At 46.5% G+C, this 26372-nt stretch overlaps 1 protein-coding gene across 1 annotated transcript in view; it reads right to left on the bottom strand.

Moving 5' to 3' along the window:
• Positions 1 to 8902: 8902 nt before the first annotated feature.
• The window catches only part of RNF113A (ring finger protein 113A), a 33998-nt gene continuing 16528 nt past the window's right edge, over positions 8903 to 26372 (bottom strand). Inside the window, exons 6-10 of the mRNA XM_069751268.1 lie at positions 20889 to 20995; positions 19289 to 19378; positions 17722 to 17815; positions 9190 to 9296; positions 8903 to 9034 (exon numbers count right to left, since the gene is read on the bottom strand). Coding sequence (XP_069607369.1) covers positions 8964 to 9034; positions 9190 to 9296; positions 17722 to 17815; positions 19289 to 19378; positions 20889 to 20995 — 469 coding nt within the window. The 3' untranslated portion in view covers positions 8903 to 8963. The remainder of the gene's footprint in view (positions 9035 to 9189; positions 9297 to 17721; positions 17816 to 19288; positions 19379 to 20888; positions 20996 to 26372) is intronic.

Below are 26372 nucleotides of genomic sequence, written 5' to 3'. Positions count from 1 at the left end.
TGTATTTTCCCGTCTCCCATGACAGCACACCTGAGAGAGGGATCCACCCAGTCGGGACAGGAAACCTACTGAAATAAAAGGGCGGTACCTCTCCCTCGCTTCAGTTGGGTTTCCTGTCCTGATGGGAACCCTTGTGCTGGAATCACGGCGGTACTTTTTTATTTTTTGTTCGACTGTTGATTGAAGATTCCCTGCAGCAGTGGAGTCCCAAGATGGCGCCCGAGATTTGCAGGGCTCTTCTCGTTCAGAGTGAGAAGCGCCTGAGCAGTGGGCGGGGCTCCGGTAGTGGGTGGGATTTTTGAATTGTGGCCTAGGCTGGCTGAAGAAGCCGGGGACTAAATTAGTGAAGCTGGCCGGCGGAGCGCGCCGGCGGCCGCGCCTAACGGTCGCCGCTGGCATCTAGCCAGCGGTACCTCTCCCCCCCCAGGGACCCGGACGCATCTTCCCACGTCGGCAGCGTGAGGAAGAGTAGTACTCACCGAGGAGGAGCCACCTCCAGCTCAATCGATCCTCCCTATGCCGGGGGATGTTTAGCGCCTGATTTGTGCTTGCCGCAGGGGACTTACGGATGTGCCTGCCGCAGGGGGCTTACGGCTACTGTGAGGACTACAAGATGCCAAGGTGAGGGCTTGAGTGCGGTGGAGCCCAGGAGATGCACATAAGAGGTATACTCTATGTGCTCGCCATCTTACAGGGGGGAGATCGGGACCGTATAGGAACCGTCGCCCTAGCGTAGATTAGGCGTGCCCCAAACGTCGCAGGAGAGGTACATGGAGGTATACTCGCCGTGCTTGCCTGTTGATGGTTCGGGGGAGAGCGGACCCTGAAAGGAATCAGTCGCCCCCTTCACTCCTTTAAGTAAAAAATTAAAGGGAACCTGTCACCCTGTTTTTTGAGATTGAGCTATAAATACTGTTAAATAGGGCCTGCGCTGTGTGTTCCTATAGTGTATGTAGTGTACCCCGATTCCCCATGTATGCTGAGAAATAACTTACCAAAGTCGCCGTTTTCGCCTGTCAATCAGGCTGGTCAGGTCGGGAGGGCGTGGTGACATCGCTGGTTCTTCCTCAGCTTTACGTTGGTGGCGTAGTGGTGAAGACAGCGCGCGATCTGCGCTGTCATCCCTTTCGTCGGTGGGGGCGGCCATCTTCCTGGGGCCGCGCGTGCGCAGATCGAGTGCTCTGCTGCACGGGGCTTCAGGAAAATGGCCGCGGGATGCCGCGCGTGCGCATTAGAGATCGCGGCGGCCATTTTCCCAAAGCCGAGTTTGCCCTCCCGACCTGACCAGCCTGATTGACAGGCGAAAACGGCGACTTTGGTAAGTTATTTCTCAGCATACATGGGGAATCGGGGTACACTACATACACTATAGGAACACACAGCGCAGGCCCTATTTAACAGTATTTATAGCTCAATCTCAAAAAACGGGGTGACAGGTTCCCTTTAAAATTTACAGAAAAATAAAAATAAAATAAAGGTTGGGGTCTGAGAACAGACCCAAGTGCCTCCTACAGACACTAAGCAAGAACTAGGTCGTTACTGGCCAGTCAAGGGGTGTATACTGCAGAGGAGGAGTTAATTCTTTGTGTTTACTTGTGTCCCCGTAGTGGACAGCAGCATAACACACATGGTCCTGTGTCCCCCAATGAGGCATAGGAGAAAACATGATCATTTTGGCAGGAAAGAAGCTGCTCCAAAAACGCAGGTTTAAGTGGTTTTTTTTTTCTCTTTGCGCATGCCAGTAAAGTGGGCAGCACGGTGGCGCAGTGGTTAGCACAGCAGCCTTGCAGTGCTGGAGTCCTAGGTTCAAATCCCCACCAAGGACAACATCTGCGAAGAGTTTGTATGTTCTCGCCGTGTTTGCATGGGTTTTCTCTGGGTTCTCCGGTTTCTTCCCACATTCCAAAGACATACTGATAGGGAATTTAGATTGTGAGCCCCAACGGGGACAGTGATGATAATGTGTGCAAACTGTAAAGCGCTGCGGAATATGTTAGCGCTATATAAAAATAAAGATTATTATTATAAAGTTGAGTGCACACAGAAAAAAAACAACTTCCTGTAGACATTACCTGCGGTATACTCTTACCTGGCATTTTCCCACGGTGCAGGAGTTTCCTCAGGTCAGGTTGTGAGGGAGCGCAGGCTCGGTGACATATCTAATAAGGCGTTTCTAATAGATGCGACTTTTCTGGGCAGCTGCGGGCTGCTATTTTTAGGCTGGGGGGGGGCCTATATCAATGGCCCCTTACCAGCCTAAGAATCCCAGCCCCCAGCTGTGAGCTTTAGCAAGGCTGGTTGTCAAAAACGGGGGGACCCCACGCCGTTTTTTTTAAATTATTTAAATTTAAAAAAAAGCGTGAGAACCCCACTATTCTTGATAACTAGCATTGCTGAAGCTGACAGCTGAGGGTTGCCCCCAGCTGTGAGTTTTGTCTGGCTGGTTATCAAAATTGGGATGGAACCCACGCTGTTTTTTTTTAATTTATAGCAGAGGAGCAGCAGATGAAAACTCCCATCCGCTGCTCCTGCCGTCACTGTAATTAGCGGCTGTAGGTGTCAGATGATGGGAGCTGTAGAATGTAAGCCCGCAAGGGCAGGGTCCTCTTCCCTCTGTACCAGTCTGTCATTGTTAATTTTGTTTACTGTAAGTGATATTTGTATTTTTATGTAACCCCTTCTCATGTATAGCACCATGGAATGAATGGTGCTATATAAATAATAGCTGTAGTCCCATCAGCTGACACCAGTGTTCGGAGGTGGGTTTACACCTCCGATCACAGCTGAGCGCTCCCTGCTCTCTTCTGATAGTGGGGAGCCGCAGCTCTCTGACCGGCTGGGATGATTTCCCTGCTGATCAGAAGCGGTGTTTGCTGTTCTGTCATGCATATGACAGCGTGTCAAACACTGTAATGTCGGACCCCTCCATTCAAGTGTATGGCGATCGGGTCCACTCTGCTGGATGACAGACTGCATGGACGCATCGTGCAGCCTGCCATCTAGATGTAGCAGAGCCAAGTGTGATCTCACATCCGGCTGTCCTTTATTTTTCTGCAGCAATACGCTGCAAGAAAAGTCAACTTGCATATTTGCAGTGTTTTTTCACCATCCATTCAAGTCAATGGGTGGAAAACCGCTGAAAGAAGTGACATGCCTTATGTATGTGATCTCAGTCCCCCCCCTCCCCCCCAGCTATACACCCCAATATAATCTCTGGGCCTCCCAACTATATGCTCCTACGTGATCTCTCTGGCCCAGCTTTGTGCCCCCTTGTGATCCCTGTGCCCCATAGCTATATGTCCCCATGTGATCCCTTTGCCCCCCCCTCCCAGTTATGTGCCCCCTTTGATTTGTGCCCTCTCCTATGTGCTGCCCTTTTGATCTGTTCCCCCTGTGATCTCTGCCCCCAGCTATATGCCCCCCTGTGATTTCTGTGCCCACCAGCTATATGCCCCCCTGTGATCTCTGTGGCTCCCTGCTTTCTGCCCCCCCCCCCCCCACCCCATGATCCCTGCTATGTACCCCCTGTGATACTTGTGATATTCAGTTAAAATACTTGGACAGTACGCGTGTTAGGCTCCCTTCACCATGTATCAAGAGACATGCATCCACACGTACATATTAAAACCTATGGTGATCTTCACATGTCCGTTTTTTCCTGTCCGTACAGCTGATAAGGGCCAATACAAGTCTATGGGTCCAAGTGGAATACGTACTGCATACTGATGACATCCATGTGCTGTACGCGTTTAACATTGCAACGTATAGAACCTTTGGAATTGATTTTTCTCAAGCCATACTATGAAAAAAACAAATGGCACACTGATCCGAAACACCTTTTTTATGGTACCGGTAGTATGTGGACATGTGAAGGGGGCCATAGAAAGGGATACAGGTTTTTTTCTACTCCTGATTGCCATTTAGTCTAGCGCAGGAAACACTTTTTTTCCTTGGATAAAATGTGAAAACTGCAGGGGTCACGTGCCGCAAACGGATTTCAGGGGATGTAGCACTAAATACAGAGGAGCTGCCCCAGTCTAGGAGGTGAGTATGGTTCCCACACTTCCCGTAACACGTTATCCAGTTGTGGACAACTTCCTTTAATGAAACACTAATAAGTTTTTATCCTCTTAGTATATTGCAATCATCATATCATAGAGCACTGTGTACTTACAATTACTAATTTTGCCTTTCTACCCAGTTAACTCTGCTCTATTTTGAAATAGGAAGTATCTTGTCCTGGCATAAATCTTTCTCCTCTTCAACTCCTGACCCAGATACTCCCTCCTCCTCAGGCCAGGGACTCTTTCAGTGGCTCATGACTTGTGCAGTGAAAATTGACCTCCTGTTTCTACATAGAGCTTAGAAAAATTCAGCCAGTCAGTTCTTAAGCACATGATGTCATAGACCTTGAGGGGAAAAAAAATAGCTGGGTAGAAGGGCAAAATTAGTAATTATAAGTAATTAGTGCTATATAATATGATAGCTGCAATATTTTAAGAGGATACAAATTTTGATGGGATAAGTGCTTCTATAAGTGACAATCTTTTAGGGTATGTGTGCACACTGCGTATTTGCTTGCAGAAATTTCTGCAAGATTTCTGCATCTCTTAGCAGCAAAAATGCACTTTTTGCATGCATTTTTGTACACCAATGAATGCTTTTTTGAGCTAAATAAAAGATATTATAAAAAAAAATTGTGATGTAATTTCCTGGTTCAACACATTCTTTTTCATTCTGATGGAGTGGCATCGGGGGTTAATGGGATTAAGGCTTCAAGTCAGCAGGTGCTTCTGACACCAAGCCCTAGCTTTAGTAATGAAGAGGTGTTAGCCAGACACCCTCATTACTAAACTGGTAAGTAAAGTTAAATAAACGTACACATTGTGACAGCCTATGTAGGAACATTAAGACCGGGATCATACATACGCGAGATACGGCCGAGTCTCGCAGGTGAAATCCCTCCTCTGGCGCGGGCACTCCAGAGTGGAGCGTGCAGCCGCACAGCAACACATGGAGCTGCACGCTCCGCTCCCAAATGCCGGCGCCAGAGGAGGGATTTCACCTGCAAGACTTGGCCGTATCACGCGTATGTGTGATCCTGGCCTTACAGAACAAATCTACATAAGCTGTAACCAAACATCAACTGGCAGAAATCAATGTGCATCACAATACTTGTTAATTTTGACAACAAAAAAAAAATGTGTGGGCTCCCTCACAATTTTCATAATCAGCAGAGGCAAAGCAGACTGATGTTAATATTCTGGGAAGACGGTAATAGCCATAAAAGTTTCCAGGCTATTAATATCAGCTCACACCTGTTTGCTTAGCCTTTACTGGCTAGTTTACAGGGGGACCCCAGAAAAAAACTGACGTAGGATCCCCCTATAAAATCTACCCAGCAAAGGCTAGGCAGACAGCTGTGGGCTGATATTAATAGCCTAAGAAGGGGCCATGGATATTGACCCCCTTCCAGACTAAAAACATCAGCTCTCAACCGCCCCAGAAATCGCGCATCCATAAGTTGCACCAATTCTGGTACTTAGCCTTGCTCTTCCCACTTGCCCTGGAGTGGTAGCAAGTGGTGTGATAGTTGGGGGGATTGATGTAACCTTTGTATTGTCAGGTGACAAAGCCCAGAGGTTAGTAATGTAGAGGGGTCTATAAGACACCCCCGTTACTAACCCCATAGTGGTATTATTAAAAAACAACACCCAGAATAAAGTTCTTTATTTGAAAGAATGACAGACTCCTTTATTGAATCTGAATTAAACCATTCTCACGTCATCACCAAGTCCACTGAAGCCAAGGTTCCCTGTAACGGAATGAAAATAATAACAATATTCCTCACCTCTCCACAAAGATCCTGATGACTTTGAGTGCAGTCACTGATGTGACTGCTCTCAAGGACAGCCGGCTACACACTGACACAGGAGGTAATCACTCCTGTTGTGTATAGCGGTGAGAAGGTTCACCCAAGTTCATCAGCTGATGAGCCCCGCTGATTTCATGGCACCACCGCTACAAGAGAAGTTCTCATGTAGCGGTGGTGCCATGAGATCACCGGAGCTCATCAGCTGATGAACTTGTGTGGCCTGTCTTACTGCAGTTCAGCGCTATACACTGCGGTCCGGTCAGTGTGTAGCTGACAGGCGGTTAGAGTAGGCACATCTCCTGATGTGACTGTTCTACAATTGAGATTGCCGTGGGACACTGGATTATGTGGACTAGGGCAGACAGGACAGTGTATGGTTGTTTTATTATTTTAATTGTTTACAGGGTACTTGGGGATTGGGCATTGAGGTGTGTTTTTATTTAAATTTTTTTTTTATAGGAGACAAGGGCATTGGGGATTTGGTGTTAAGTGAGTGTGTTTTTTTTATTTAATGTATTTTTTTATTTTTTTTTAAGTTTGAGCACAGGCGCTGGCTGACGAGAGACATATAGTGGGGGAAATAAGTATTTGATTCCTTTATGATTTTGTAAGTTTGCACCCTGACAAAGACATGAACAGTCTATAATTTTAAATACTTATTTCCCCTACTGTAAACAGAACTTGGTGAATTGTAAGTTCACTTGTATCATACAGTGGATTTAGGGCTCGATTCATGGTGCTTTTTCCATAATTCTATTCGAAATTGCGCAAAAATATTACAAGTTTTTATACCAATCACGTAAAGCTTCCGCAAAATACATGGAACTGGAATGGGACAATGAGAGGGAGCCCAGCAAATTTATCAATACAGGTCCTTCTATATGCTAATTTTTTTAGTGTCTTACCCATGATGGGGGTTTTGAGTAATGAACCAGGCAGGGAGTTTATAAAAGCCTCAGGTATCTTTTGCATGTGTTTAGAGTTAATTAGTTGATTCAGAAGATTAGGGTAATAGGTCGTTTAGAGAACCTTTTCTTGATATGCTAATTTATTGAGACAGGTTTTTTGGGTTATCAGGAGTTGTATGCCAAAATCATCAGTATTAAAACAATAAAAGACGTGACAAATTTCAGTTGGTGGATAATGAATCTATAATATATGAAAGTTTAATTGTAATCATTACATTATGGTAAATAATGAAATTTAACACTATATGCTAATTTTTTGAGAAGGACCTGTATTTATGCCACTTCAGTACTGTAAATGACCCCACTGCAAAACTGGAGTGACATTTTTGGGGGCGCACACTTGTAAGATGCTCCTTCATTAAAACTGGCATGGAAAAAAGCAAGTCTTAATGTATTGGCCCCATTGATGCTACAGCAGTATAATTTTCAGTCATTCTGCAATCACAGATTGTATCCAAAATTCCCAGGTTTGATTGTAGCATGTGGGACTGAGATGTCTGATACATCTTTCTGTCTGCACCCACAATAGCGACATTCACCTGATTAAAAATATGGCTGCTTTCCTCTAGAAACAAGAAGTTTGATATTGCAGCTTTCCGCCATATAGGCGAGTGGCACTACCACATACTGTCTGTGGAAAGCAACAATTACCGGCTCTGGTTTGAAATAAAGTTGTTGTATTTTTATTCTCCGAAAACCCTTTAAGAAACTAGCAGCACATTTCATGTCAGTGATTAAACTCTTGACGTCCAGTACTGACTGGTACAAATTTGCTTAGTCTGGTGTATCACAAGCTCCAAATATTTTGTTACATGCATTTTGTTGCCAATCTGAATAAATTAACTTTCACATAATTCCTTCTTATATCCTTAGTCCAACTGCAGCAGCCGTGTAACAGGGATTGGATGGTGAAGTGTGTGTTGTATGGCATACATCTGTTAGTATGTGACACTGCCTGCAGGAGGCGATGGGCTGGAAGTAGACAAAAAGCAATCTGATCATAGTGTTCTTTAAAAGGGTTTTTTCTGGAGTAACATTTTTTCACTCCATTAGATCACGCTTGGTTAAAATAAGGCTAGGTTCACATTGCGTTAGTGGGTATCCGTTAACGGAATCCGTTACATAGCGCCACTAACGCAATGTAACGGATCCGTTAGCGCACCCATTGACCGCAATGTATGTAATGCATCCCTAACGCATGCCATTTTTGGCATGCGTTAGTGATGTGCCGTTATTTTGTGACAGACCTCGAATGCTGTCTGCAGCGTTTTTGGGTCCGTTCTCGCTAGCGCAGATCGGGCATCTGCGCTAGCACGATTGCTAAACGCGATCCCATTTTGTACATTGTGTTAACGCAGTCCTTTAGCGTATGCGCTAAACGGACTGCACTAACGCAATGTGAACCTAGCCTAAGAAAAAGAACCTCCCCGGGTCGAGTGCTGAAGTCGCGGCTCCGGTGATTGTTTGCAGAGGTGAGCTCAGTGATTGGCTGCAGAAGCGATGTACGCTGTAGTCATGACATCACCACTGCCGCTTGTAAAATAAAAAATTACTGGGGCTTCGGCTGAGAGCCAGAGCTGCTCCCAGGGAGGACAGGTTACGGTTTTAACCTCGTGCCGGAAGATGGGGCGAGCAATACTATTCTTAGCCAACCCCTTTTAATACCATCATTTTGTCACCCAACTGGCACCAGCCATCCCAGTCACTAACAATGCATCACACTGGTGAGGGATGTCACAATTTTTCAATGGGCGAACAGATGATACAAACCTATTGGCACTTTTAGGGGAACAGTTGTAAAAAGTGAATTTATAGAATATTTACAAACTTTTCTATGCTAATTTGGAGCAATCTAAATCTGGCACTTACCTACCATGAGGTACGGCTGCCAAAATTGTAGAGAAATTCTAATAACATATTTTAGTGCTGAAATCCCTGCAATCCCCCAAACTCTTAGCTCTTCCATTGGACAGCCAAATCAATACTCTCCATGTGAGATTTTATATGTATTATGTGCCTTTGAAATAACATCCCTCTTTGACATCGGAAAAAAGATCACTCACATTTATATAAAGTTTATTGAATTTACAAAAAAAAAAAAGTGTTATAAAATCTGTTCTCTACCCTTGTTCATCATGTGAATCACTGTCTTCCTGCTCGGCCTTGTGCTTTTCCATCTTTGCAATCAATTCTAAAACAAGCAAAGATATGATTATTATAATGCAAAAAAGACAAGTCACGCAAATGAAACAGGCGCCAGCAGAGAGAGGAAATAGCATAGTGCTTGTGTGGTCTTAGCCACTGAGTAACATGGCTCTAACCTATTCCATTTTGATGTATGCATACCTTTAGCTGGGTTGAACACTCCATTTGTTTGTGTGTTGCAGACGTAGCAACGCTTGGATTTACGATAATGCTGCAGGGCACAACCCTCACAAAAATAATGTTTACACCTGGAAAAGTAAAGAATCAGCATGAATAAATAGGCAATGAGCTAAAGCCAGAGGAGATTGTTGTCCTGGGCCGCCATAGATCCCCACCAACCAATGAGTACTGATAACAGGATTTTTGGTTGCTTACCGTAAAATCTGTTTCTCGGAGCCTCCATTGGGCGACACAGGAACCATGGGTGTATTCTGCTGCCACTAGGAGGCTGACACTAAGCTGCCACTAGGAGGCTGACACTAAGCACAAAAAAAAAGTTAGCTCCTCCTCTGCAGTGTACACCCCACCGACTGGCATTATGCACTTCAGTTAGTGAGAAAGCAGTAGGAGAAAAACAACAAGGTTGAAACATAACCACAAACATGAGAACTGTAAACGTGAGAACAGTCATAGAATATAGCACAAGAGAAACTGAATAACATGGGAGGGTGCTGTGTCCCCCAATGGAGGCTCCGAGAAACAGATTTTACGGTAAGCAACCAAAAATCCTGTTTTCTCTATCGCCTCTCATTGGGGGACACAGGAACCATGGGACATCCAAAAGCAGTCCCTGGGGTGGGAAAAACAGACTTCCATCAGGTCAGAGGATTCACCACTGCCGCCTGCATGATCCTTCTGCCTAGGCTGGTGTCCGCCGAAGCGTATGTATGGACCTTGTAAAATTTGGCGAACGTGTGGATGGAAGATCAGGTTGCCACTTTGCAGTGCTGTAGGGCGGAAGCCCTGTGGTGCACCGCCCAGGAGGCGCCGACTGCCCGGGTAGAGTGAGCCTTTATCCCAGGAGGGGGAACTCTGTTCTTGACCCGGTTAGCCTCCAAAATTGCCGTTCTGATCCAGCGAGCAATAGTCGCCTTGGAAGCCGGCAGGCCTTTGCGCGTGCCATTAGGATTGACGAAAAGAGAATCCGTCTTCCAGAAAGCGGAAGTTCTATCCAGGTAGATCCTCACTGCCCTGACGAGGTCCAGCTTGTTCAACGAACACTCCAGAGGATGAGTCGGAGCTGGGCAAAAGTAAGGTAGAACAATGCCCTCGTTGAGGTGGAAGGTGGAAACCACCTAAGGAAGGAAGGAAGGCGGAGGCCTGAGGACCACCTTGTCCTGGTGGATGAACAAGAAATGAGGTCGGCAAGAGAGGGCCGCCAATTCGGAAACGCGGCAGATAGAAGTTATGGCCACAAGAATGGCCACCTTCCAAGATAGAACTGACAGGGGAACCTCCCGGAGAGGCTCAAAGGGGGAAACCCTCAGAACGTCCACTACCAGATTTAAATCCCATGAATCCACAGGGGCCCTGTACGGAGGGACAGCATGGGTCACTCCTTGAAGGAAGGTCTTAACCTGGGGCCGAGAAGATAAAGTCTTCTGAAAAAGGATGGAGTGCGCAGAAACCTGGCCCTTTAGGGAACTAAGAGCAAGGCCCGAATCCAGTCCCGCCTGAAGGAAAGCCAAAATGGAAGGCAGGGAAAAGGACATAGGTGAAATGCGGTTGGACTCACACCAACGGAAGTAGGCCTTCCAGGTACGATAGTAGATCCTGGAAGACGAAGGCTTCCTAGCCTGGATCATTGTGTGAATCACCCGGTCCGAAAGGCCGGACACTCTTAGAACTGCGGTCTCAATAGCCACGCCGTTAAACTGAGCGACCGAGAATTCGGGTGGCAGATCGGACCCTGAGACAGCAGGTCGGGTCTGTCTGGAAGGCGCCAGGGGGTGTCCGAGAGAGGATTGACGATCTCCGCGAACCAAGATCTCCTGGGCCAATCCGGGGCCATCAGAATGACCGACACCCTTTCCACCTTGATCTTTTTCAACAGCTTGGGAAGCAAGGGGAGGGGTGGAAACAGATAGGGGAGCACGAACTGCGACCAAGGAATGGCCAGAGTGTTGACGCCCAGTGCGAGAGGGTCGCAAGACCTGGAGACGAACCGAGGAACCTTCCTTTTTATTCGGGACGCCGTGAGGTCCACGTCCGGAGTCCCCCATCGAAGACAAATCTGATGGAAGGCCTCCTGATGCAAGGACCAATCCCCTGCCGCGAGACCCTCACGGCTGAGGAAGTCGGCGGCCCAATTGTCCACGCCAGGGATATGCACCGTGGATATCACCGGGACCGTTGCCTCTGCCCAGAGGAGGATGTTGGATACCTCGGCCAAGTCCAAGGAGCTCCGAGTCCCCCCTGATGGTTGACATATGCCACCGCCGTGGCATTGTCCGTCTGGATTCGGATAGGTAGACCCTTGAGAATCCTTTCCCAGTGACGAAGAGAGAGAAAGATGGCCCGAATCTCGAGGACGTTGCTCGGCAGAGCAGACTCCTGCGCTGATCAACGACCCTGAACAGTCAGGTGGCAAAACACCGCACCCCAGCCGAGTAGGCTGGCATCCGTCGTCACCACCTGCCAGTGAACTGGAAGGAATAACCTGCCCTGGGAGATGAGAGGTGACGTCAGCCACCAGTTGAGTGACCGTTTGACCCGGGGAGAGAGTCGGATCGGATGATCCAGGGAGAATACAGACCTATCCCACTGACGGGATGGCCTGTTGAAGAGGTCGAGAGCGAAATTGGGCAAAGGGAATCGCTTCCAATGTTGCTACCATCTTCCCAAGAACCTTCATGGTCGATCGGAAGGAGGGAAAACGAGGACCCTGGAGTAAGCATACGTCCCGACGAAGAATGGATCTCTAGTCCTCGGGAAGGAAGACTTTGGTCTGACTAGTGTCGAAGAGCATGCCCAGGAAGACGAGGCGCTGGGAAGGAACAAGACAGGATTTCTTCCTGTTGACAAGCCACCCGAAACAGGCTAGAGTGTCGAGGACGATGGACAGGCTCTCCTGAGCCTGAGAAAAGGACGGAGCCTTAATGAGGATATCATCGAGGTATGGAAAAAGTACCAGTCCCCTGACCCTCAAGATGGCTATCAGTGCCACCATGATCTTCGTGAAGACCCTGGGAGCGGTTGCGAGACCGAATGGCAGGGCGACGAACTGAAAATGGTCCTGGAGCACCGCAAAGCGCAGGAATCTGTGATGTCCTGGGAATATTGGGACGTGGAGGTAGGCGTCCTAAATATCTATGGAACAGAGAAACTCCTGGGCCTCCATGGAAGCAATTGCTGAACGAAGGGATTCCATCCTGAAGTGTCTGAGACGAACACTCTTGTTCAGCAATTTGAGATCCAGGATGGGACGAACCTTGCCGTCTTTTTTTCGGTAAGACAAAAAGGTTCGAATAGAACCCTGTGAACCGTTCCTTTTCTGAGACGGGAACGATTACCCCGGATTTGAGGAGAGAAGCGATGGCTGCGAAGTAACCTGGAACTAGGGTGGGGTCTCTTGGAGGTCAGGATTCGAAGAAACGATCCCGGGGTCGTGAAACAAACTCTATTTTGTATCCCGAGGATACAACTTCCCTAACCCATGCGTCCTCTACTGAGGAGATCCAGACGTCCCCGAAGAAGAGGAGACGGCCGCCCAGCCTGGGAAGTGGACTGGGGTTTTGCTGTGAGTCATGAGGTGGATCTTCCAGTCCTAGACCTGGAGGATCTACCTTGGGAGTAGCGAGGGAGCTGCTGCTGGGAAAAGGAGTTTGACGCCGCGATGTGACGAAAAGGGCGAAAGGACCGAAATTGCCGTCTAGGAGGAGGGCGGCGAGGTTTAGCCTGGGGAAGACGAAGAAGAGACTTTGTGCCCCCGGTTGGGTCCTTAATGATTTGGTGCAGCTTAGAACCAAAGAGACATGAGCCTTGAAAAGGCAGGCTGGTAAGGGACTTCTTGGAAGACAAGTCCGCCTGCCAGGCCTTGAGCCAAATGGTCCGGCGGATGGCAACAGCATTGCTGGACGCCTGAGCCGCACAAGACACGGCATCCAGAGAGGCGGAGACCAGGTATTCACCCGCGTGGGAAATCTGGTTGGCAAGCTCCGCCAGCTGTCCGGATGGAGCCCCATCCAGGATGCCTCAACTGAGTTGTTTGGCCCATTTGGATATGGATTTTGAAACCCAAGTGGAAGCGAAAGCTGGACATAGAGTAGCTGCAGCCGCTTCAAAGGCTGGCTTCGCAAAGGATTCTATGACTATCGTTAGAATCCTTCAGAGATGCTCCGCCGGAAAATGGAAGTACCGTGTTGGTGGACAGCCTGGAAACTGGGGGATCCACCGAGGGAGAAATAGTCCAATTGGCGGTAAGTTCTGGAGAAAAAAGATATAAAACGCCAAGTCGTTTTCCCCTCTGAAAAAGTCTGGTCGGATTCTCTCTTTCTCAGTTCATGATCTCCTCGAATTCAGGATGAGGAGCGAGAAACTTGGAAGGTGGTTTAGCCCGTCTAAACGAAACCGCTTTATCTGCGGCTTCCGCAGAGGAATCCTTAATGCCACAGGTTTGATTTATCGCTCTGATGAGATTCTGAACCATATCCCTCATAGTAGCGATTTGGTTAGAATCCAGCTCCGAAATATCCTCCGAAGGCGCATCAGAGAACGCCTCGCCTGACTCAGGGGAGGAGGACCGGGAGGAGGCCGACCGCAGAGGAGGACAGTGTGGCGAGATGGAGCGAGAAGAGGACTCAGACCGGCGTTCCTGTCTGGACCTTTTGCGGCTTATAATGGAGGGCTCGGACGGAGCTTCCTGCGACCCGCTGGCTACTGAGGGGGTCTGCAGGCTAATCGATCCAGCACAGACACTAGAGTTTGAGACACCCGTGTTAGATCCGCTACCAATTGTAACAGAGCGGAAGCCAAGCCTGGGGTGGGGGTATCACTCTCAAGCGGAGCGGCTGGGGGATCCTGGGCGGTGGGCACGATCGGGTTGCTGCAGGCCTGACAGAGTGGAGAGGACTGACCTGAGGGAAGTTTGCAGTTACAAGACGAACATGCAAAGTATTTACTAAGGCAGAGGAAGAAGTAGGAGGACGAGAGCGGCCACCCTTAGAGGAAGGACATCTTGAAGGGTCCCTGAAGAAAATGCCAGAGGGTTAGAGCAGAGATCCCCAACTCCAGCCCTCAAGGCCCACCAACAGGTCATGTTTTCAGGATTTCCTTTGCATTGCACAGGTGATGCAATTATTACCTGGGCAAGACTAAGGAAATCCTGAAAACATGACATGTTGGTGGGCCTTGAGGACTGGAGTTGGGGACCTCTGGGTTAGGGGACAGGGGGGCAGAGGGGGGTGTCAGTCTGCAGTGCAGAGCTACTCACGGCAGACGAAAACAGATTCCAGGTGGCGGAAGCTGTCCGGCTTGTGGGATGGATCTCCGGTGAGAAGTAGCCCTTTAGGCAGGAAAACGGTATGAGCTCCTGCCGCAATCCGAAAAGTGGGAACCGAATGACCGCCTGCCAGATGGGGACCGCTGAGATGTGGCGCCAAATGGCGGTACAGAGTAGAGAGGACTCGTGTGCTCAGGAGCCCCAAGATGGCGCCGGTGGGCGGAGAAAATGTGCGCTGTGGTAGATTGTCGGGCAGGAGAAAAGCCCGCCCGATGAAAGACTGAAGTGGGCGGAGGCACCAGAAGTAGGCCCGGGCAGAAGCCGGGGCCTAAATTAGAGGCCGGCGACCGCCAGTGGAAGACCGTGGTGCCGGAGCCGTGCGCCACAGGTATGAAGCGGCGCAGCAGCCTGCCAAGGCCGCCGCGCTGGAGCAATGGCATCGCGGCCGCTAAGAGCGGCCGGAGCAGCGTGGCCCCGAAGCGCAGGCACAGATGGCAGGGCAGCCGCTAAGGGCGGCCGGAACCGTGCGGTCGCAGGGGCAAAAAGCGGCACGGTAGCCTGTAAAAGCCGCCGCGCCGGAAAGGAGGCAGAGCGGCCGCAGCCACGGAAGTGGCCCTTACATCTGCATGCAGCTGCCCGCTGCAACGGGCAACGACCAGTGGGATCCCCGCAATAAAGCACCCCCTTGAAGATCTGGGATGGGATGGGGAAAATACTCACCTTAAACATCCCACGCCGTTACTAACCTGAAGAGGAATGAGACGTCCAGGGAGCTGATGGACGTCCTCGTCTCCGCAACCAACAGCCTCTTGTGGGCGAGTGGGTGGGGGACGGATGCAGGACCGGACTTCTGAGAACGCTTGTGTGCCAGGATCATGGTCCTGCTGAGGGATCTATGAGGATACGGGGTGGCAGTACACGGCATACTCATAGTCCGTATTGTGGGATTACAGGTGTGACTGTTCACCCTGTATACCTCCGGAAAACCTGAAAGAAAACGACACACATTGAAGTAGATAAGGGTCTAATAAAAGACCCATGTCCACCTCCTACTGACACTAAGCTAAAACTGAAGTGCATAATGCCAGTCGGTGGGGTGTACACTGCAGAGGAGGAGCTAACTTTTTTGTGCTTAGTGTCAGCCTCCTAGTGGCAGCAACATGGTTCCTGTGTCCCCCAATGAGAGGCGATAGAGAAATATTCTTTTTATAAGCAGCACACACACACAAAGATATATATTTATGTGTTCCCTTTCAGTAAATAAATGGTCCCAGTTGCAGATTACTATAGAGAAACAAACCATGCTGTACTCACTTCCTCTGGTCCATCAGTGAATCTTCCCTAATGCTCACCAGTATCTGGCACTGACTATGGTGCTCACCTCACATCAAAACAGCAGCAACCAGTGTGCTCAACAGCTCGGAAGGGTGCTGTCATGTTTCTGTCGCAGTACCTGAGGCCAGAGGCTCCATCACTAACACTAGGGGCATCCTAGCTATCACAGATTACTTCTGATTGTGAATATGCTGGGGCCACGTACCACCTTGCTGAAAACCTAAATCAGCCCTATATATGTCCCCAGGGAAGTGGGGAGGGATAGTGTATGTATATACATAAACAAGACTAACAAGGGAGGACATACAGGGATAAAGGAAAACACCAAACATACAAAAATGCACTCAGACAACAGAGAGGAACACTGGGGAGAAAGGTAGGAGAGGATGAGGAATTGCACACAGCCGAAATACCGAATAACAGGCACAGATCACACTCCAAAATGCCTCTACTAACATGTGACTCTTCTGCGCTTCAACAGGCAGTACAAGACTAAGGCCAGTGTCTCACTTGCGACTGTAATGCGAGAAACTCGCGCCTCAATATCAAGCACTGTCGCCGGCACTCGGGACCGGAGCGTTCCGCTGCCTAGAAATACATGCAGCCACACACTCCAGTCCCGAGTGCCGGCGGCAGTGCCAGGTATTGAGGCACAAGTTTCTTGCATTGCAGTCACAAGTAGGACACCGGCCTAACAGTGACGACCCAAATTCCCAGAGGCGAGTACAAGTGCTTCTCACTAAATTAGAAGATCATCAAAGAGTTAATTATTTCAGTTCTTCAATACAAAAAGCGAAACTCATATATTATAGAGTCATTACAAACAGAGTGATCTATTTCAAGTGTTTATTTCTGTTAATGTTGATGATTATGGCTTACAGCCAATGAAAACCCAAAAGTCATTATCTCGGTAAATTAGAATACTTTATAACACCAGCTTGAAAAATGATTTTAAAATAAAAAATGTTGGCCTACTGAAATGTATGTTCAGTAAATGCACTCAATACTTGGTCGGGCTTCTTTTGCATCAATGCGACGTGGCATGGAGGCGATCAGCCTGTGGCACTGCTGAGGTGTTATGGAAGCCCAGGTTGCTTTGATAGCAGCCTTCAGCTCGTCTGCATTGTTGGTCTGCTGTCTCATCTTCCTCTTGACTATACCCCATAGATTCTCTATAGGGTTAAGGTCAGGTGAGTTTTCTTGCCAATCAAGCACATTGATACTGTTGTTTTTAAACCAGGTATTGGTACTTTTGGCAGTGTGGACAGGTGCCAAGTCCTGCTGGAGAATGAAGAAACACCTGTACATATAGGAGATTGGAGTGGCCAATACTGAACAGCTGAGATCATCCAAGCAGGAGAGCTTCAGAGACTCCAATATGAACAGTTTAACCCCTGCACTGCTAATAGAAACCTGCACCATTTAATATGAAGGTGAAGTGCTTCTAATCAGTGCCGGAATACATGAAGTCAGACACAGTGGCCTTCTAGCCCCTCTCTGTCGCAGTAAACCCGTTGCATTCTGTCTTCGCTGTCTGAGTGTACCAATTGGCATGGACATCACTTCAACAGCCAGACACCATAGCATTGGCAGAGACAGCAAAGGGTGAAACTCGCACTTGCATCTGCAGCATAAATTGACATGTTGCGGATCTCAAACCCGCAGTTCTTATCACTTAACTTTGTCGCCATATTTTGTTGCATTTCTTAAAATCTCAGGCACTTTTGTGGGGCTGTAAAACGCATGTTATATTCAGCAATCGAAAACTGTGCAAAAAATCCACTGTGATTTGCACCATGGGAACGTAGCTTAAAAATTCCGCTAATAATGCTTTACTGGTTTCTTCCAATCTCTTCTAACATTGGACTACTGGACTACAACCCTCCGGCTTCACTTACTTTGTAATGATTGGGTTCTTGAAGGTATCTCTGCAGATGAAACATTTAAAGGGCAAGTCTTCTTCATCGCTGCTCACTTCATAATTCTCCTCATCTGGAAAACAATATACAAAGTGATACAGTAGTGAAGCCATTATTATTACATAGTTTTAGGATTTCTGACTATACACTAAAAATAAATGCATGACACGCATGGCAGATGGAGCCAGGCAGGTTTCCCTTCACACAAGCTGATCATGATTGTTTCTCCATAAGTGGCATTAGTTTTCTGGCTGCTTCTTATCCCTCTTTATCCACAGAAATGTCATGGTTAAGTCTACGGTAGTGCCAAGTAAACTCACCATAGGCCAACCAAGCTATGTTAGGTCAATGGCTCAGAAAATTACAGAACATTGCACCCTCTATACAGTAGTACCGGACTAAGATCACACTTCATATTGTGTTTAGGTACACGCTATCTCCGTTGGGATTTACATCTGAACTCCCTGCAAATTGGGATTTGGGACTGTGCGCCGATAGAGCCATAGACTATAATGGTGCCAAAGGAGTGAACGTGCGCTTTGCGGTGCATTATTTTAGGGCATATATGCTTAGCGGAGGCAAACACTGAGGCTATGTTCACACCTTGCGGCGTCCCTCTGCGGGTTTTCCCGCAGCGGATTTGATAAATCTGCAGGGCAAAACAACTGCGGTTCTCCCTGCAGATTTATCGCGGTTTGTTCCGCGTTTTCCGCTGCGGGTTTCCGCCTATACTATTGATGCTGCATATGCAGCAATATGCAGCATCAATAGTAATGTTAAAAATAATAAAAATTGGTTATACTCACCCTCTGACGTCCCGATCCCTCGGCGCTGCACCCGGCGGTCCGGTTCCAGAGATGCTGTGCGAGAAGGACCCTTCGTGACGTCAAGGTCATGTGACCGCGACGTCACCGCAGGTCCTGGTCGCACAGCAACTCTGACCGGACAGCCGCGTGCAGCGCCCAGGAGCTCCGGACATCAGAGGGTGAGTATAACCAGATTTTTTATTTTTTAACCCCAAATATGGTTCCCAGGGCCTGGAGGAGAGTCTCCTCTCCTCCACCCCGGGTACCACCCGCACATTATCCGCTTACTTCCCGCAACGTGGGCACAGCCCCATACGGGAAGTAAGCGGTTCAATGTATTCCTATGGGTGCAGAATCGCAGCGATTCTGCACAAAGAAGTGACATGCTGCGGGTTGTAAACCGCTGCGTTCCCGCGCGGTTTTTCCCGCAGCATGTGCACAGCGGTTTGCGGTTTCCATAGGGTTTACATGTTACTGTAAACGCTATGGAAACTGCTGCGGACCCGCAGCATCAAAATCGCGGCGGTTCCGCGGTAAAAACCGCTAAGTGTGAATATAGCCTGAAACGTAAACTACACCACAATCCAGTTTTGGGGGTCTTTGTCTATGTGGGAGGGAAGAATATATCCCTCCTACACCATTTTTTTTTTTTTTACAGAACATGTTCTAAAACCTGGAAATAGGAGAATAATATTAATGTAGACAGTGACCATTATTGTACAATGGGAGTTACTTCATACCGTTGGCGCCATAACGTCCCTCCTCCAGCTCTCGCTCTAGCTGCCAGCCATGTTTATAGTCAGAGCGGTCGTGAAGAAATTTACAACTATCTGAAATAAAATAAACAAAAAGTTAAAGATACCATAAAAGTAATAATCTGAGTCCTGACCAAATAAGCATAAAAGGAAAAATCCGTTACTAAGGTGCAATTCATTGATATAGCCACTAGGTGGTGCTCAGTTATGAAAAAATAGAGATAAGACACTGGACATGTTAGGGTATGTTTCCACTATCAGGATGGCCGGCGGTTTCGTCGGAGCGGCAAACCCGCTCTGCGGTAAGCTCCGACCCTTTCTGGGACGCGATGATGCCGGATGTGTTCATTGCACACATCCGGAATCATCGCACCCCACACATAGGGCCCTGTGCTATACCTTGCGGCGACGCAGCGTCGCCGCAAGGTATACGGACATGCTGCGATCTTAAAAGACGCGCAGCATGTCCGGAGTCGCAGGGCCGCCACGTGCGTGTTACCACGCATAGTGGAGATGGGATTTTATTCAATCCCCTCCACTATGCTGTAACATCTGGACGCTGCGTGTCTGACGCTGCGTCTCTATGCAGCATCAAACACGCAGCGTTTCCTGCACGTGGAAACATACCCTGAGAGTAAAAATCATTGTGAATTCTGACTTAGTGATAAAAAAAAAGAAGTAAAAACGTTAGCATAAAATCTACTGTTATTGTTTTGTTACTAATGAGGAATTTCTTAATTCATTGCCTGATCAATCTCCTATGATCACTGTATTTTTTGGACTATAGGATGCACCTAACTATAAAGGTTCGTTCACACGACCATTCGGGGTCAGCGTGCTATTTATGGGGGAAAAAAAACAGCACTCGGGCCAATGTTCTTCATTCGGGCAGTGCAGATTAGTGATTTATTTCACTGACCAAATCTGCAAAAAAAATAAAAAAAATAAAAATTGCAACATACAGTAGGTTTTTTTTCCATAAATCAGATGAGACTCACCCATTCAAGTCTATGGGCGCGCAAAAAAAAGAAAATCAGACTTCACAGTATAGCATTGGATTTTTACGGATACAATACAGTTCTGTAACATCAGAAACTGTAAATGATTAATAGCCGCTGCTAAAAAAAAAAAAAACGGGTTATATTCGGATGAAAAGTGAGCGAAAAAAAAAAAAATCATCCCACTTTTCTGGATGAAACTGAACGATTCTTTAAACACTCGTGTGAACCTAGACGCTCCCCCGGGTTAGACTACTGACAGTAAAAAAAAAAAAAAGCCTGCAAATTAAAACTTTCCTAGCAGTATGAAGAATTGAAGGGGTCAATGTCACTGATTTTGAAGCACTAGGGTAGTACAGGAAAGTAATTGGTGTATTATGGATGTCTTCCTGGAGCAGAACAATATTGTATCATACAATTATTAGGTTCTGTAGAAGGACGTAGATCTGGGGATTTATTATGATGGAATATAGGCTGAACTGGATGGACAAATGTCTTTTTTCGGCCTTACTAACTATGTTACTATGTATTATATATCGCTTACAGCACGCACATTATGTACAGGCAGGACGTCGGCCTGCACTCACCTCCAAAGCCACAAAATCCGGTTTCCTTGTAATCCTTACAAATATCGGGCTGGTAGTCCCACCGCACTGTGGCTCTTAGATGCTCTGGGGCCCTGATCGGACCTTTCCTGTCACAAAACAAAATGTACGTAGGATGAGGAGGGATGGGGAATTGAAACAGATTTCACATTTGTTGGTGGTTTTGTTTTTTACAAACATTTAATAAAGACGACATACTTCACACATTGATGTGACAAAAGTTGTGTTGCCATTTCATATAACTTTTCCATACATACACAGTATCAAGAATCGCTGCTCTATGTGCAGCCTCCATCTCTTCCTGCTTACTCTCCAGAAAATGTTGGTCTCCTCAGTACCTTTTCACTTGATAACTGGAAACGCAACAATTTCCCATTGAAAGTGTTTTCTCCTTTCCAAGCTGTCGCCCAGACTGCCTTTGGATTCCCCCTTTTAATTGAAAAGGCGTGTAATCTGCGTGTAACATGCGCTCACGCTCCTCTGCAGGTTGACTGTTCGGATCAGCGGTAAAGTTCAGCGGTAACGTGGTGCCGCTGGTTAGAACGGTGTGTGCTCCAAAGCCGCAGTAACATCATAGGAGCACAGACCCTAAGGCTTGCTGGCTCGTGCGCTCCCGTCATCTGATCCGCTTTACATCAGCGCTTACAAGGCTTTATTGAAGAGTGCTTGTAAGCGCTGCACACGCTCAGTCATGCTAGTAGACTGCAAGGTGGACACAAAACTAAACAAAGCTTTACAAAAATAAACTAAGAATTCCTAAAACCCCTTCACGACATGCGCCGTATTATTACAGCGCATGTCGTGTCTCCCCCTTTGATGTGGGCTCTGGCGGTGAGCCCACATCAAAGTCGCGACATGTCAGCTGTTTTATACAGCTGACATGTGCGCGCAATAGCAGCGGGTGAAATCACTATTCACCCGCCGCTATTAACCTGTTAAATGCCGCTGTCAAATGCTGACAGCGGCATTTAACCGGCGCTTCCAGCCGCGCGGCCGGAAATGAGCTCATCGCCGACCCCGTCACATGATCGGGGGTCGGGTCCTTGAGACCTCTATGGTTACTGATGCCGGCCTGCTGTGAGCGCCGCCCCTGTGGTCGCTGATAGCAAGCCTGCATTTCTACTACATAGCAGCAATCTGATGATCGCTGCTATGTAGCAGAGCTGATCGAGTTGTGCCAGCTTCTAGACTCCCATGGAGGCTATTGAAGCATAGCAAAAGTTACAAAAAAATATAAAAGTTTAAATCACCCCCCTTTCGCCCCATCCAAAATAAAACAATCAAAAAAATATCAAACCTACACATATTTGGTATCGCCGCGTTCAGAATCGCCCGATCTATCAATAAAAAAGCATTAACCTGATAGCTAAACGGCATAGCGAGAAAAAAAATTCAAAACGCCAGAATTACGCTTTTTTTGGTCGCCGCGACATTGTATTAAAATGCAATAACGGGCAATCAAAAAAACGTATCTGCACAAACGTGGTATCATTAAAAACGTCATCTCAGCACGCAAAAAATAAGCCCTCACCCAACCCCAGATCACGAAAAAAAGAGATGCTACGGGTATCGGAAAATGGAGCATTTTTTTTTTTTCAGCAAAGTTTTCAATTTTTTTTCACCACTTTGATAAAAAATAACCTAGAGATGTTAGGTGTCTATGAACTCGTAATGACCTGGAGAATCATAATGTCAGGTCAGTTTTAGCATTTAGTGAACGTAGCGAAAAAGCCAAACAAAAAACAAGTGTGGAATTGCACTTTTTTTGCAATTTCACTGCACTTGGAATTTTTTTCCCGTTTTCTAGTACAAGACATGGTAAAACCAATGATGTCGTGCAAAAGTACAACTTGTCCCGCAAAAAATAAGCCCTCACATGACCATATTGACGGAAAAATAAAAAAGTTATGGCTCTGGGAAGGAGGGGAGGGAAAAACGAAAACGCAAAAACGGAAAAGGGCCGCGTCTTGAAGGAGTAAAGGGTTTTTTTTTAAATAAGATTAACCCCTTAAGCCCCGAGGGTGGTTTGCACGTTAATGACCGGGCCAATTTTTACAATTCTGACCACTGTCCCTTTATGAGGTTATAACTCTAGAACGCTTCAACAGATCTTGGCGATTCTGACATTGTTTTCTCGTGACATATTGTACTTCATTTTAGTGGTAACATTTATTCGATATAACTTGCGTTTATTTGTGAAAAAAATGGAAATTTGGCGAAAATTTAGAAAATTTCGCAATTTTCCAACTTTAAATTTTTATGCCCTTAAATCACAGAGATATGTCACGCAAAATACTTAATAAGTAACATTTCCCACATGTCTACTTTACATCAGCACAATTTTGGAACCAAAATTTTTTTTTGTTAGGGAGTTATAAGGGTTAAAAGTTGACCAGCAATTTCTCATTTTTACAACACAATTTTTTTTTTAGGGACCACATCTCATTTGAAGTCATTTTGAGGGGTCTATATGATAGAAAATACCCAAGTGTGACACCATTCTAAAAACTGCACCCCTCAAGGTGCTCAAAACCACATTCAAGAAGTTTATTAACCCTTCAGGGGTTTCACAGGAATTTTTGGAATGTTTAAATAAAAATGAATATTTAACTTTTTTTCACACAAAATTTATTTCAGCTCCAATTTGTTTTATTTTACCAAGGGTAACAGGATAAAATGGATGCCAAACGTTGTTGCACAATCTGTACTGAGTACGCTGATACCCCATATGTGGGGGTAAACCACTGTTTGGGCGCATGGCAGAGCTCGGAAGGAAAGGAGCGCCATTTGACTTTTCAATGCAAAATTGACAGGAATTGAGATGGGACGCCATGTTGGTTTGGAGAGCCCCTGATGTGCCTAAACATTAAAACCCCCCACAAGTGACACCATTTTGGAAACTAGACCCCCTAAGGAACTTATCTAGATGTGTTTTGAGAGCTTTGAGCCTCCAAGTGTTTCACTACAGTTTATAACGCAGAGCCGTGAAAATAAAAATTATTTTTTTTTTCTTCACAAAAATGATTTTTTAGCCCCCAGCTTTGTATTTTTACAAGGATAGCAGAATAAATTGGACCCCAAAAGTTGTTGTCCAATTTGTCCTGAGTACGCTGATACCCAATATGTGGGGGGGAACCACTGTTTGGGCGCATGGCAGAGCTCGGAAGGGAAGGAGCGCCATTTGGAATGCAGACTTAGATGGATTGGTCTGCAGGAGTCACGTTGCATTTGCAGAGCCCCTGATGTACCCAAACAGTACAAACCCCCCACAAGTGACCCCATATTAGAAACTAGACCTCCCAAGAAACTTATCTAGACGCGTTGTGAGAACTTTGAACCCCTAAGTGTTTCACTACAGTTTATAACGCAGAGCCGTGAAAATAAAAATTCTTTTTTTTTTTCACAAAAATGATTTTTTAGCCCCCAGCTTTGTATTTTTACAAGGGTAACAGAATAAATTGGACCCCAAAAGTTGTTGTCCAATTTGTCCTGAGTACGCTGATACCCGATATGTGGGGGGGAACCACTGTTTGGGCGCATGGCAGAGCTCGGAAGGGAAGGAGCGCCATTTGGAATGCAGACTTAGATGGATTGGTCTGCAGGCGTCACGTTGCATTTGCAGAGCCCCTGATGTACCCAAACAGTACAAACCCCCCACAAGTGACCTCATATTGGAAACTAGACCTCCCACGGAACTTATCTAGATGTGTTGTGAAAACTTTGAACCCCCAAGTGTTTCACTACAGTTTACAACGCAGAGCCGTGAAAATAAAAAATCCTTTTTTTCCCCACAAAAATGATTTTTAGCCCCCCAAATTTTTATTTTCCCAAGGATAACAAGAGAACTTGGACCCAAAAAGTTGTTGTCCAATTTGTCTCGAGTACGATGATACCCCATATGTTGGGGTAAACCCCTGTTTGGGCGCACGGGAGAGCTCGGAAGTGAAGGAGCACTGTTTTACTTTTTCAATGCAGAATTGGCTGGAATTGAGATCGGACGCCATGTCGCGTTTGGAGAGCCCCTGATGTGTCTAAACAGAGGAAACCCCCCAATTATAAATGAAACCCTAATCCAAACGCACCCCTAACCCTAATCCCAACTGTAACCCTAACCACACACCTAAACCTGACACACCCCTAATTCTAATCCCAACCCTAATCCCAACCGTAAATGTAATCCAAACCCTAACCCTAGCCCTAACCCTAATGGGAAAATGGAAATACATTTTTTTTAATTTTATTATTTTTCCCTAAGGCTAGGTTCACATTGCGTTAGGGAAATCCGTTTAGCGCTAGCGGATTGCGCTAACGCAATGTCTTTTTAGGTGTCGTGTTTAGTGGTCGCATTAACGTCCCCGCTCTGGAAGATCGGGGATCGGACCTCGGGCGCGCCGCGGACGCTGCAAGCAGCGTCCGAGGCGCGCCACAAAAGAACGGCACCTTGATAGCGCGAGCCGAAAATGGCACGCTCTAGCGATGCGCTACACCCGAAAATCACATTGCTGTCAATGGGTGTGCTAACGGACCCGTTGCACGGCGTTAATTGTGACATTTTCGCCATGCAACGCTGTCCGTTAGCGTTAACCCATTAACGCAATGTGAACTTAGCCTAACTAAGGGGGTGATGAAGGGGGGTTTGATTTACTTTTATAGCGTTTTTTATATCAGATTTTCATGATTGGCAGCCGTCACACACTAAAAGACGCTTTTTATAGCAAAAACGTTTTTGCGTCTCCACATTTTGAGACCTATAATTTTTCCATATTTTGGTCCACAGAGTCATGTGAGGTCTTGTTTTTTGCGGGACGAGTTGACATTTTATCGGTTACATTTTCGGACACGTGACAGTTTTTGATCGCTTTTTATTCCGATTTTTTGTGAGGCAGAATGACCAAAAACCAACTATTCATGAATTTCTTTTGGGGGAGGCGTTTATACCGTTCCGCGTTTGGTAAAATTGATGAAGCAGTTTTATTCTTCGGGTCAGTACGATTACAGCGATACCTCATTTATATCATTTTTTTTTTTATGTTTTGGCGCTTTTATACGATAAAAGCTATTTTATAGAAAAAATAATTATTTTGGCATCGCTTTATTCTGAGGACTATAACTTTTTTATTTTTTTGGTTATGATGCTATATGGCGGCTCGTTTTTTGCGGGACAAGATGACGTTTTCAGAGGTACCATGGTTATTTATATCCGTCTTTTTGATCGCGTGTTATTCCACTTTTTGTTCAGCGTTATGATAATAAAGTGTTGTTTTTTGGCCCGTTTTTTTTTTTTTTCTTACGGTGTTCACTGAAGGGGTTAACTAGTGGGCCAGTTTTATAGGTCGGGTCGTTACAGACGCGGCGATACTAAATATGTGTACTTTTATTGTTTTTTTGTTTTAGATAAAGAAATGTATTTATGGGAATAATATATTTTTTTTTTCTTCTTTATTTAGGAATTTTTTTTTTTTTTTT

The sequence above is a fragment of the Ranitomeya imitator genome, chromosome 2, assembly GCF_032444005.1.
Source record: "Ranitomeya imitator isolate aRanImi1 chromosome 2, aRanImi1.pri, whole genome shotgun sequence".
In the NCBI taxonomy this organism is placed as follows: domain Eukaryota; kingdom Metazoa; phylum Chordata; class Amphibia; order Anura; family Dendrobatidae; genus Ranitomeya; species Ranitomeya imitator.
The sequence above is the reverse complement of the archived record's forward strand: the minus strand, read 5'-3'. Positions and strand labels throughout refer to the sequence as shown.